This window comes from Argentina silus, assembly GCF_951799395.1.
Source record: "Argentina silus genome assembly, chromosome: 12".
Taxonomy (NCBI): domain Eukaryota; kingdom Metazoa; phylum Chordata; class Actinopteri; order Argentiniformes; family Argentinidae; genus Argentina; species Argentina silus.
The window spans coordinates 20219141-20231928 of record NC_139666.1 but is presented as its reverse complement, the minus strand read 5'-3'; the positions used below and the strand labels follow the sequence as shown (position 1 = coordinate 20231928).

Below are 12788 nucleotides of genomic sequence, written 5' to 3'. Positions count from 1 at the left end.
GTTTCTCCCTCCCTCCATTCCTTCCTTCCTTCCTCCCTCTCTCTCTCTCTCTCTCTCTCTCGCTCCCTCCATCCAAGCCCTGCTAAGAGGGTTTTGGCTTGCCGTGTTTCCCCCCCTCTATGGCGACAGCCAAGCGGAGTGGGGACGAGACCCCGCCCGCCTGCAGACACGGGAGTCTGTTGTTTACTCTGCGCTGACATGTTGGAGATCCCTCTCCGCCAACCGTGTGACAGCAGCCCCGTCTGGCCTCGTTACCGAAGCTCTCAGCGAGTGAACAACACACTAGCCAGCGACTTGTTCCTCAACCGCACCCTTTGAATAGAGCTGGGGGTCGTGGACAAGGAGCTACAGTAGAGGGTGGTTTACTTTGCGGGCGTACATTATTCATACTGCGGACTTTCAGGCACTTTCTGGGCTGAGGTGCAGATCGGAAATTGAACAACCCTCTTCTTTTCCCTTCATGTTGGACGAATGCTATGCAGACCAAAATGAAGAGTTACTGTACCTCACAAATCTGATTCATTATATTGTACCCTTTTAATTGATTGATTATTGTGTGCCCATATGCTTTCATTTATGTTATGTGTTTTGTTAATGTGTTTTGGTTTTTCATATGATGTATAGTGTGTTGAGACCATGGTTAAAAAAAAGAAAAAAGAAAAAAGAAAAAAGAAAAAAAAGAAGCACTTTGAAACTAAATCAACACGAAAAACGTGATTGATTTCCTAATTGCAACAATGTGAGTTATGTAAACAATGCGTGCCAAATACCTAAGAGCCCATTGGAACAATTATGAGAAGCATGATGTATTTCTGTAATTTAAGAGCGACCATTTAACATCTTTGTTTTTCGTGGTCAGTGTGAGATGATGAACGCGTGCAGTGGGAGCCGCCAAGCACGCTCCCCCCTTCAGAGAGTTAGAGTGTGTGTGTGTGTGTGTGTGTGTGTGTGTGTGTGTGTGTACAGGGCTGAGTCACACAGTTAGGGAGGGGTCCTGACAACCAGTGGAAAGAGTGACTTGGTCAGAGAGTGAGAGGGGTATTAAGTCTGACTCAGGGTGTCAGAGGTGGAGTCAGAGAAGAGAGAGAGAGAGGAGTCAAAGTGAGGCTGGAGACAGAGGGAGGGAGGGAGGGAGGGAGGGAGGGAGGGAGGGAGGGAGGGAGGGAAGGTGACGAGATGAAGAGAGAGAGAGAGAGAGAGAGAGAGAGTGTGTGTGTTTGCATGAGTAGTGGTGTTTAAGAAGGTCATCAAAGAGATGATTAGAGTGTGTGTGTGTGTGTGTGTGTGTGTGTGTGTGTGTGTGTGAGTGTGTGTGGGTGTGTGTGTGTGAGTGTGTGTGAGATTCAGCTGTGGCTGATTTGGAGAGTGGGCCGGAGGCTCACCTTGCGGTCCTCTTTGAAGAGATCGGCAGCTGTGTTGAAGTGGGGGACGGCGTTCTTGCAGTGAGGACACCCTGTGAAGGAGCAGAGACAATCACTGTGATTACAGCGCAGGGCGAGACCCCTAACTTAGTGTTATAGACTGCAGCTCGCCCCAACTGACACTAATGCCAAACAAGATGATAACAGAACAGGAGAAATGATAATTGAAACACACGCATGCATACACACACACACACACTCTGTCCTAGCCTGCCCTTATAGAATTACCCCACATTAGAGATGGCTCACTTGTACTTTATGGGGAGTAATAAATCCCTTTATTGCCATCATAAATGAAACCTCTGAGGCGCTCTCCTCAGGCAATCCATATCTGTCACTGGCTCCCTGAACCCACATACCAACACACACACACACACACACACACACACACACACACACACACACACACACACACACACACACACACACACACACACACACACACACACACACACACACCGGGTAAGGTTACAGGGACATTTACAGTCTATGGTAGACCCTGTCTGATGAGCTGTCCACTTAAAAAGCAGAATGACATCACTGCACTGTAGTCAGGGTTTAACATAAGATTAATCAATGTACCTGTTGTACCCTCCTCATAAAAAGGGTTAATTGTACCAACGCTAGTTTTAAATCACTACTCTCCTCTAGATCCCTACGGACAGCTGAGCTATGAGGGTGAAGAGCAGCATCTCACCCCCTCAACACAGCCATTCATTAACTCACCAACTGCCAAAAATAATTCCGGAACACTCACCACCTATAGAGTACCAAGTGTTTTATGTGGCATTTACCTAGCAACAATTGGCTACAAAATGATGCATCATAATTTATGCATTTCTGGTGAATAAAGTCACCCTCAGCACTGGGCATGTTGACACCTTGGGCAACTTTATTCCCCCCTGGCACTAAATGAGTTAAGTCACACCCCTAGTATAACATTGGCTACGGGATGGCAGAGGGGTAATAATGCTCATAATGATCTTGGACTTAATGACGCCTGCCCTCTTAAACAAAGCCTCGACGGTGTGACACGCACGCATGCCCCTCATTTATAGACCGTGAATGTGATTAGGAGATTAAAACGATAGTGCAAAAACGTTGTAACACCCCCCATTTCCCCCTCTCATTATTCCTACTGTTGGACCAGGGAGGGCCGGGCCTGGCTCCAGAACTGTGTCGGGTCAATTTGGACCCGCCTCATTGCCTCGTCTCCGCCATCGCTCTGCTCGCCGTTGAGGAACGGGCGGGGGAACGCTATTTCATGGTAAGGCGCCCCGTCTATATGGCTGGCTATTCAATTTCCTTAAACACCTTTTAGGGGGGGATTTTCAGGAGAAGGATAATGCAGCAACCAAAGAGACAGGCTGTACCCGCGACGAGGGTTAAGTAAGTGCAAACCTCCGCGCCATTGAGGGAAGTTGATGTGAAAAAGAACAGGTAGGATGATTGGAAAGTGAACATTTTGGGCATCCGTTGCCTGAAAGACACTAAAAAGGCATTACTATCATCCCTTTTCCTCCGTATTACCATGCGAAAGCCGACTCTCGGGCCCTTTCACATAGAGCAATCATTGACTTTCAAAAGGGAGAAACCCGTTGGGGGGGCCTTAAAAGTACTTAAAAGTAAAGCATTTTCTCCACTCTATTCTACACAGGAGAATACGGATAGTTCTCGGGACACTGGTGGGAGAATTGAATTTCAAAAGAGAACTGAACCAGGATAACAGTACCGATGTGCCCTTGCTTCAGTTTACCGATCGTTATGAATCTGAATTACAATCATTTACACACTTTGGCTACAGAAGGTAAAACAACGAAGTATTTAGTGAAGTGAACAGTAAGACCTGAGGAGACAATTAGGAACGCAGAGGTTCCTGAGGACAGGAAAGTAGGGAACATGTGTGTCAGGAGGCGGGCAGTTTGGTTCCGCAGATCAAGCACTGGGAATCAACACACGCCCGCCCCCCTCCCCCGTCGGATGTTACACAGGATTAAGCAACTTAATCAGGGAAGAAAAAGCGAGCAGGTTGTTATTGCCTGGTCTCTGCATCTCGAGCCCCTCTTTGTGCGAGGAGAAACCAAAGGCCTTTTTTTGGCTTAGCCTTGCTTCATGCTAAAGATGAAGGAGGATGGGGGTAGTGCAGTGGGTCTTTGAAGACCTGTATCTGACAGACAGTGACTGCAGGCAGGCCTTTAAAGTCAGCAGAACAGCACCATGAACCCATGGAAGGGTGTGTGTGACCGCTGAATGGATGCTGATTGAAGTTCATGGAAAGTGGACCTGTTAACCACTGGTTTAAAAAGACTGACACACTGTGTGTCGTGTCAAGTCATCTCGCGTCGACAGCTGAGGTGGGCTTAACCCATGATGGCACGTTGGTAGTGGAAAGCTTAAGCTTCACATATTGGGTCATAAAACTCTGGATGTGAGTAATCACATGTAGTGATGCTGACATGAGTAAAGTTGTAGCAGGGGAGGCTGGTGGAGGTAGAAATCGGAGGACGGGCTCATTGTAATGAATGGAATGAGGAATGGTAGCAAACAAGTGTGTTTGATACCATTCCTCATTCCATTCCATGCATTACAATGAGCCCGTCCTCCGATTTCTACCTCCACCAGCCTCCCCTGGTGTGTAGTGGTGTTGGCGAGGCCAGGGTGCTTACAGGGAGCATAGAACATGACCAGGGCATGTTTCTTCTTCTTCAGTGCCTCTCTGAAGTCCTCTGATCCCAGGTGGGCAACGTTGGAGGGCTTGTCTTCCCATGACTGCTCTGGAGGAGGGGGAGCCTGGGGGCTGGAGAGACACACACACACACACACACACACACTTAACATCCAACTAGCCATAGAGTATCTATTGAATGGGTTAAACTGTGTTCAATCATTAACTGTTCTCTCTGACACAAAGTTGTTTGATGGTATAGTGGTAGCCGCTAAGGTAACATTGTCTTGCACTTGTGAGGTGGTCTTATGAAGTTATGGACAATGACACGTGCACCTTGTCCTCTGTCACTTTGACAGACGTAGCTTCATAAAACCTCACCTCAGCTCGCCCCTCGTCCACAGCTGTTATGTTATGGGGCCCATAAATGGCCACCGACATCATCACCATCGGGCTATAAGCACTAGGACTGACCCTTGTAGGGGTCAATCTCTTATGCTGGGGGGGTGGGGGTGGGGGGGGTCACAGAGGTCTCAATGCTGCCTGACTGAAGTCACGCACTGCTGAGCCATACAATAATCAAACATGGTGGTGGTTGCAGTGGTGGTGGTGGGTGGGGGTTGTGACCTGGGCTCTACATGAACTGCCAGAGTGAATTTGAACTCTGAGCTTGTGAGCCACATTACTGGAGGCCAGTAAGACCTGGGAGTCTAACGCTGATTGACTAGGGAGTTACACTCTGGAGAAAAAATTAATAGTTGTCGGCCTGGATCCAGAAATAACATCATTAAAATGAATGTCTCACACCAAGAATTGACACTCTAGGAATGGTGTGATCTGCTTCGAGTTGAAGCACATTCATCTCTGTCACATGGTTAATCAGATGTTGTTGTTGTTGTATTGACGGCGGGGGTTATGGAAGGACAAGGGGATGGGGGGGACGGGGGGGCGGGGGGAGAAGTTGAACGTGGCTCACTTTTGCAGAAACTCGATGATCTTGTCCTTGTTCCGGAGGTGGGGCAGTGTGTGCTTCTCCTCGCCCTTCTCAAAGTACTTGACGGTGGGGAAGCCGGAGATCTTGAAGCGTTCTCCGACCGCCTTGTGGATGGTGGTGTCCACTGCTGCCAAAACCCCCGGGCTCTGGACAGACACAACAGGAGTCAAACACAGCGAAGCTCCAGGTTACATTTCATCACATGGTAGATAGACACGGCCAGTTCCTCTGATTAAATAACAGCACCGCTGGGACCAGTTTGTTCAGAGACGATACAGAAAAGGCTGAAAAGAAAAGGCTGGAAATGGGGAAAACAGCTTTCCTGGTAACCATATATTTGGATTCTAAAAAGGACAGAAGGCCAACAAAAAGTGAAGAGAGCAAACATTAACACAAACAGACAAAAATATACCGGTACTGTACATTCCAATTACAGCTCAACATTAAAAAACCAAAAGCTCAACAACAAGGGGGGGATTATTCAAAACGAGTTTGACAGTCACATTAGTGGACCGAAAACTAACTCCTTTACTAAATTCAAAACACCTCAGAGAGGAAATTGAATACAGTACCTCGTTAGCATACCAAACCCCCCCCCCCAAAAAAAGCCCTGAAATGTACACCTCCTCATTCATATGCATGTATTAAGACTACAGGGTGGAAAGGAGGGAGAGAGAGGAAAAATAAATGACTTGAGGTGTCTCCTGGGCCGGTGTGGTGGAAAGGGGCTGGAGCACATCCGCATTAGATCACGTAGGAGCTCTTCCCATTGACCTCCAGAGCTGGGCAGGGAGCCACAAGGAGCCGAGTGGGGGCCAGGCCGAGGGGACGCAGCAAGGATGAGATAATTGCTACAATCACGAGGCTCCGCTGGCTCGGGAGAGCGACGTATTACCATAGAGAGGACACGCCCGGCTAATCAGAAACACATAAGGAGAACTTATGGAGTCTACGGTCCGGGCCAGCCAGGAAGGTCCAGCACTTTCTGTTATCCTCTACGGCAGCCAAGGTTCAGGAGAAGTATGGGTTTGAAATGTTGGGAGTGTTCAGGGCTTTGGGACACTTTGTTCTGTATCTCATAGCTGGGATTTAGATTGGGATTAGATTTATTTGGGGGTGGTCAGGATTCAATGTGCACGCTCACGCGCACAGATGCCTGCCCGCCCGCCCACCCGTGCCCACACACACGCACACACGCACACACGCACACACGCACACACGCACACACGCACACACGCACACACGCACACACGCACACACACACACACACACACACACACACACACACACACACACACACACACACACACAGATACACACGTGCACACACACAGCACTTTGTAACAGAATATGTTCCATATCATATCATTATACTCACATCTCTGTGTTTGTTGAGGAATTCCGCGGCTTCATCGTACTCTGGCTTCATCTTCTTACAATGGCCACACCCTGAAGGAAGACAAACATAAACACACACACACATCAGGATCGGCCGAGGAAGGACTTTAAGGCTCGCGTCCGGGCTGTAAACCATACTGATACATACAGGTCTACCTACAGTACAGTATGTATTCAGAAGGAAATGACCTTTAAATAGCAAAAAAAAAAGCTGTCAAACGAATCCAACCGCTCACAACATTACGTCCTCAGAGCAGCCTCATCCAGGCATGTTAAAACCAAAACCGCTGGGAATTCCTCCTCAGACCCGTCCACCTGTTCTCAACTTAAACACGGTGCAGTTTTATGACCAAGACAGTATAACGGCTAACGCAGCCCAGCCCGTGCTGTTTACAAGTCACACGGCGTGGCTGCAGCAACACTCGGAACAAATGAGAGCAACGTTTCTCACCTCCCAATAAAAAAAAAACTGGGTTACTACAGTTTCTCCATCCCAGAGAGGAGCAGGGGGGACGCAGCTACAGCGCGGCATAAATCATACGACACAGAGTACGTGAGGGTGAATCCCTGGAGTGACTACGCCTGGGAAATGTGGTCATGTCTGTCCACTAACTATAGGCATTACTCTCTGTGTGTATGTGTGTGTGTGTGTACGTCCGTGTGTGTGTGTGTACGTCCGTGTGTGTGTGTGTGTGTGTGTGTGTACGTCCGTGTGTGTGTACGTCTGTGTGTGTGTGTGTGTGTGTGTGTGTGTGTGTTCATGTGGAGGGGTGGGGGTTATTCAACCTCATAGACCTAGATGGCTGTTCTCTCATCTGCTCCACCGTCACCCTGACAGAGAACAGAGAACAGAGAACAGAGAACAGAGAAGAGGGTGTAAGTGAGACCCCAGAGTGTCACGGCAACGCCAGGGAAGTGAGAGGGCACATGGACCAGTGTTCCCATGCAGTGTCAGAGCTGGGTTCACCCCTGTGTGAGAGTGTGTGTGTGTGTGAGAGTAAGAGAGTGTGTATGTGTGTGTGTGAGAGTAAGAGAGTGTGTGAGTGTGTGTGTGTATGTGTACACACAAGCTTGCTTGTCAACACGGTCGCAATGACACCAAAATCGAGCACCATGAATAAATGCTGTGTTTGATGCATTTCATTAAAATTGCATGAGCGTGGCAGGGCTGGATTTTATTTTTAGAGCTAAGATATTTGTATCAGCATCCACAAGATGTTTTGTTTTGGCTATCGTGTAATGAATATGCTCTTTGAAGAGTACAATGTATGCGTATTACTGTTATTTACACCACTTGCGTGCAGCCCTGAATACAACCTGACAGGTCCAAATTGGAACATCATCATATTCCAAACAGAATAATTTACAACATTAGCGACATTCTAGTCTGTTGGAGAATCCTGCAACCAACAACAACAACAACACATTCCTGCTAAAAAAATAAAAATATATATAAAAAAAAGCTCTTTAAGAGAAAAAAAAGATCTTTCTTTTTTTCCCCTTGCAGAACTATCCTTCCGATTTCCCCCACGATGGACAGAGATTGTGAGATGTTGGAAAGAAAGCACTGCCTCTGACCCAGAAAAGAGGAGTGTAAGTGAGAGGAGAAGCGGAGGCCATTTTTCTCACCTCTGCTAGTGCCATCACCTTCAGTCAGTCTCCAAAGCATCAGAGTGGGGCTGGCGATGTTACTGGAAGTGAAGTGTTGCTGATTCACAGCGGGGGGGGGGGGGGGGGGGGGGGGGGTTTATATGTGAGAGACAACGCTTTGGGGGTCAGAATAAGGTCAGGCTCTGCTGGGCACCGTCCAGTGGGCGAGCGCGTCTCCCTGCCTCTGTCTGAATGGAGGAGGAGGAGGCCGGGTGATTTGCTAGTTGGGGAGGCCAGATCCTGTTTACCTCAGTGGAGACGGGGGCCTGAAACCAGCAGCTCTTCATGCATGGCTGACGCAGGAGTCGTCCACAGAGAAACTACAGTCTACCGAACCTACTTGGATCTGCACACAAACAACAGCCCCCGCCGTAATGAGCAGGGAGCAGGGAGGTGCAGAGGGTTGGACCAAAACAGGAGCTGACGCTCTTCTTGACCGCAGAGGGGCCATTCATCTCGCAATGACAGGTGGACCATTAGGAAACTGAGGCGTGTGTGTGTGTGTGTGTGTGTGTGTGTGTGAGCACACAAGTGTGTATCCAAGCTGAAATGAACTGGACATGTCCATATCCGATGGCTGCCCTTGGATGGAGGGTCCCAGTGAGTGGTCACTATGTGCCCAGTGAAGGGGGCAGGGCGGCCATTGTGAGGGCCAGGGCACCATGGTGCGAGGGGTGGGCCGGTCTCGCCTGCTTCCTGGTCTGTAAAGAGGAGCCTATTATGGGTGTTTTCCACTCAATGAACCAGGGCCAGGGGTGGGCAGCGGGATAGAGAGCCAGGGGAGAGACGGCTTTGGGGTGGGGGAACAGCAGGGAAGGGGGGGGGGGGGGGGTCAGTGGAGGAGGGCAGACTGAAGAGAAATACTGAGAGCTCCATTATGACTGAGCACACAAACAAACAGGGCTAACAAGAGAAACAAGAGGATCTACACACTACTTTTTTGCATGACCTCCATGGAATAATCTATGCAGGTTTTGAAATTCAGGGAAACGATGCACAATTCACTATCAGTATTCAGGATCTGACTGCATTCGGAAGCGGTTTTGATATGTGCATTTATTTGCATGGATTTGAAGTGATGTGCTGTGTTTTTTCCTTCACCGCAGCAACACTCTTTACTCAATAGATCATGCTGTCACACACACACACACACACACACACACACAGTGAGGAGAGGTATTTTGGATAGGAGACAGGCAGCTTACAAGTGAAAATCTAAGCTCTCAACACACTGTCACACTTTGGCACTTTTCTACAGATTTCGGAAACAATGCCAATCTGTTGCATAAGCCTGAACAATGACATGTAGGCTTATGTAAACCACATGATGTCAGCACCCATTCCCATGACTGGTTCTGAGTGTGTGTGTGTGTGTGTGTGTGTGTGTGTGCGTGCGTGTATGCATGTGTGTGCACACGTGCATGTACGTGTGTGTGTGTGTGTGTGTGTGTATGTGTGTTACTCACACGGGGCGTAGAACATCACCAGGGCTGACGGATGTTCTTCCAGGAAGCCATCAAAGGACTCGTCGGTCAGGTGGAAGACAGGGGAGTCTGACTCGGACCAGGGCACCTCGGGGGTCTTTGGCTGGGGGGGCTGGGGGCTGAGGGGCACAGAAAGAGAGAGAAAGAGAAAGAGAGAGAGAGAGAAGGGGGGGGGAGGGAGGGAAGGAAGGAAAAGAGAGAGCAGAAAGAAGGGACATTTAAAAGAACAGAAAAATCAATGTTGGGAGTCAGACACAGCTGTAGCTAATACTAACTCCACCTCACAGCACCGTCACACACATCTGGCCTGTAGTGGTCACGCCCGTATGACAGAGCCCTCAGTGCCCTGCCAACACACACACACACACACACACACACACACACACACACACACACACACACACACACACACACACAACACACACACATTCCAGTCTAGTCACCTAATAGCCACTCACTCTAGGATAAGCTGTACAATAAAGTACTCACACACAACCAGCCTTGTGTGACGCACGTGTGTAAGATTACCCCCTGGGGGCCGGCTATCACAAAATGGCAGAGTTACGCAACCGTGACGCGGTTAGAAGCACGGCATGCTAAATTCTAAATATATTAAAAAGCCCAGCGATAGGGCCTACAGACTTATTCAATACCAGATGGCATGGCGTTTCTAGGCAAAATCAGGTGCAGTTCCCTTACTCGGCTAGTGGTTAACTGACCACTTGTGTGTGTGTGTGTGTGTGTGTGTGTGCCATAACAACATCCCATAATGCCGCCACGGGAGGAATCGAAAAACGCTCAAACTCTGCAGCGAGTTTTTCTTGTCCTCTTACGGGTCCCTGGGTCTGCGGTCCGTAGGGGCGAGTTCAGGGAAGGGATCGCCTCATTAACCGTTAAGTGCCGCTAACGCCTAGCACAGGCAGATATATATATGACAGAGCAGATGCTGAATGACGCTTACGAGTCCCTACGACTGTGGGACTGTTGCCTTTCAGAAGGGGTTAGAGCCCTCGGAGGAGAGCTGAGTGTGGAGTGTCATGCCCTGAAGCATCTGTCTGTAGGAGACGCTCTGGTGTCAGCGTCCTCCTGGCCTTCCAGGAAGGTTGTAGACGACACGTTTCCCCTCTCTCTCTCTCTCTCTCTTTCTGTTTCCTGCAACAGTTGTGCAATGTGCTCCGTGAACTCTGACAATGTTTTTAATTTTTTACTTTTTTTTTTTTATTTCACAACAACTAGAACAGTCAAGCCTGTCTTGGAGACTGTGGCACCTTTCAACTCTTCCCTAACTGTGAGAACCAAGCAGGCGGTGTGTGTGTGTGGGGGGGGGAGTGGAGGGGGGGGGTGAGGTGAGAGACCAGGTTCGGGAGTGGGAGTAGAAGTGTCAAGAGGTGAGACAAAAGGGTGAGGTATGTAGCAGTAAGGGGTGAGAGTGGGTGGTGGGGGTGGGGAATGAGACCGTTAGGGGTCGGGGGGGGAGGCAGACGGGGGGTGGGGGGTGAGGCAGACAGGGGTGGGGTGGGCGGGGGGGGAGTGTTACTCACTTCTTCATCCACTCAGCGATGTCCTTGGCTGTGGCCCCGTAGTTTTCGTAGTGGTGCAGGAACTTCCCCTTCCTCAAAGGCAGAAGGAGGGAGAGAGAGAGAGAGAGAGAGACAGAGAGATTGGGGGGGGGGGAGGAAACAGGTCAAACAGCTATAGAACATCTGCTTGCAGCAGACAATATCGCCCCTGTGGAATACTCCTATCCAGGAAACATGCCGCACCATGCCGTGTGATACAGACACAGCTCCAACTCCAACAACACAGCTATGGAACGACTACAAACATAACCCACTTTTTTTCCGACGCAGCGAGAAGGGACCCCTACGGAGAGACTCGGATGTCCTGCGGCTACACACACACAGCATCACAGATGTAAACACGAGAGAGAAGCAGGGTCATCGTTTCGGACAAAAGAGGGGTCGAGAGCCCCCCCGAAACAAAAAGGAAATGGTTTACGAGACTCGTGACACCAATTGGTTTCCTCTCCTCCTAAAAAAAAAAAAAAAAAAAAAACGTACCTCCAACACACCTCCCCTGTTGACTCACCGTCAGCACCACCGTGAATTAGGAAAACGGGGCTAAAAACAGCACCTCAATTCCAGGGTGTGAAAATACTGAAAGCCTGTGAATCACATTTTGCGAGTCTTGGCTGCTTTCTTTATCTTTCCTGATTCTCAGGTGTCACGAGACACAGAAATGTATCCGTGGCGGAAGGGGGTAAAACCGCTGCGATAACTCAACCTAATACCGCTGGATCACAGTAGTTTGTAACTGTCACCGGTCTGTAGGGACCTGTGAACGTTGAGGCAATGTCTCAACCAAGACGTACGGTATTGTAGTGTACAGTACGAGGGCGCTCTCGGGTGAGGCTGGTGGAGGTAGAAATCGGAGGACAGGCTCATTGTAATGCGTGGAATGGAATGAGGAAGGGTATTAAACACGTGGTGTGTGTGTGTGTGTGTGTGTGTGTTTGCATGCATTACAATGAGCCTGTCCTTTGATGTCTCCCTCCACCAGCGCTTACCCCTCGTTTAATAAGGACAGAGGCCTTTCTCTTCCAGCTCCAAGTGAGAGTGTGTAGTGATGCCCTTGTCCTCATCAGATACTCTACACAGCGAAGGAAAGGCAAGGACATTGACAGACAGACACAGACACACACACACACACACAGACACACACACACAGGACTGGAGAAGAGATAATTCTAGCAGTGATGAATCGTCCTGGAATGATTTGCTAATGTTTATCTTTGAGACGCTCATTACCGTAACCAATGGAGCTGCGGTGGTCATTAGCCGAACGCTCCCCCCGGACCCCCGCACTAATGTTTCGGTGCTAACGGGCTGTGCCTGGCTTCCAGAGGACGGGCAGGGCTTAATTAGCCCAGCCCTAATTAAAAGGCCAGGCGGAAATGAGAGAACGTTTAACACTGAGATGGAGGTGATACGGCAGGGGGCTGGGCTGGGCTGCAGGGGGCTGAGCTAGGCAGGGCTGGGCATGGCTGCAGGGGGCTGAGCTAGGCAGGGCTGGGCAGGGCTGCAGGGGGCTGAGCTAGGCAGGGCTGGGCATGGCAGGGTTGGGCAAGGCTGCAGGGGGCTGAGCTGGGCTGGGCAGGGCAACAGGAGGCTGGGCTG

General features: G+C 49.6%; 1 protein-coding gene across 1 annotated transcript in view; it reads right to left on the bottom strand.

The window, feature by feature from the left end:
* pdia5 (protein disulfide isomerase family A, member 5) overlaps nucleotides 1-12788 on the bottom strand; it is a 33804-nt gene that overhangs the window by 3718 nt on the left and 17298 nt on the right. The window contains exons 10-15 of the mRNA XM_083681994.1: nucleotides 11154-11225; nucleotides 9595-9731; nucleotides 6459-6529; nucleotides 5063-5226; nucleotides 4088-4218; nucleotides 1383-1453 (exon numbers count right to left, since the gene is read on the bottom strand). Of these exons, the coding sequence (XP_083538120.1) occupies nucleotides 1383-1453; nucleotides 4088-4218; nucleotides 5063-5226; nucleotides 6459-6529; nucleotides 9595-9731; nucleotides 11154-11225 (646 nt within the window). The remainder of the gene's footprint in view (nucleotides 1-1382; nucleotides 1454-4087; nucleotides 4219-5062; nucleotides 5227-6458; nucleotides 6530-9594; nucleotides 9732-11153; nucleotides 11226-12788) is intronic.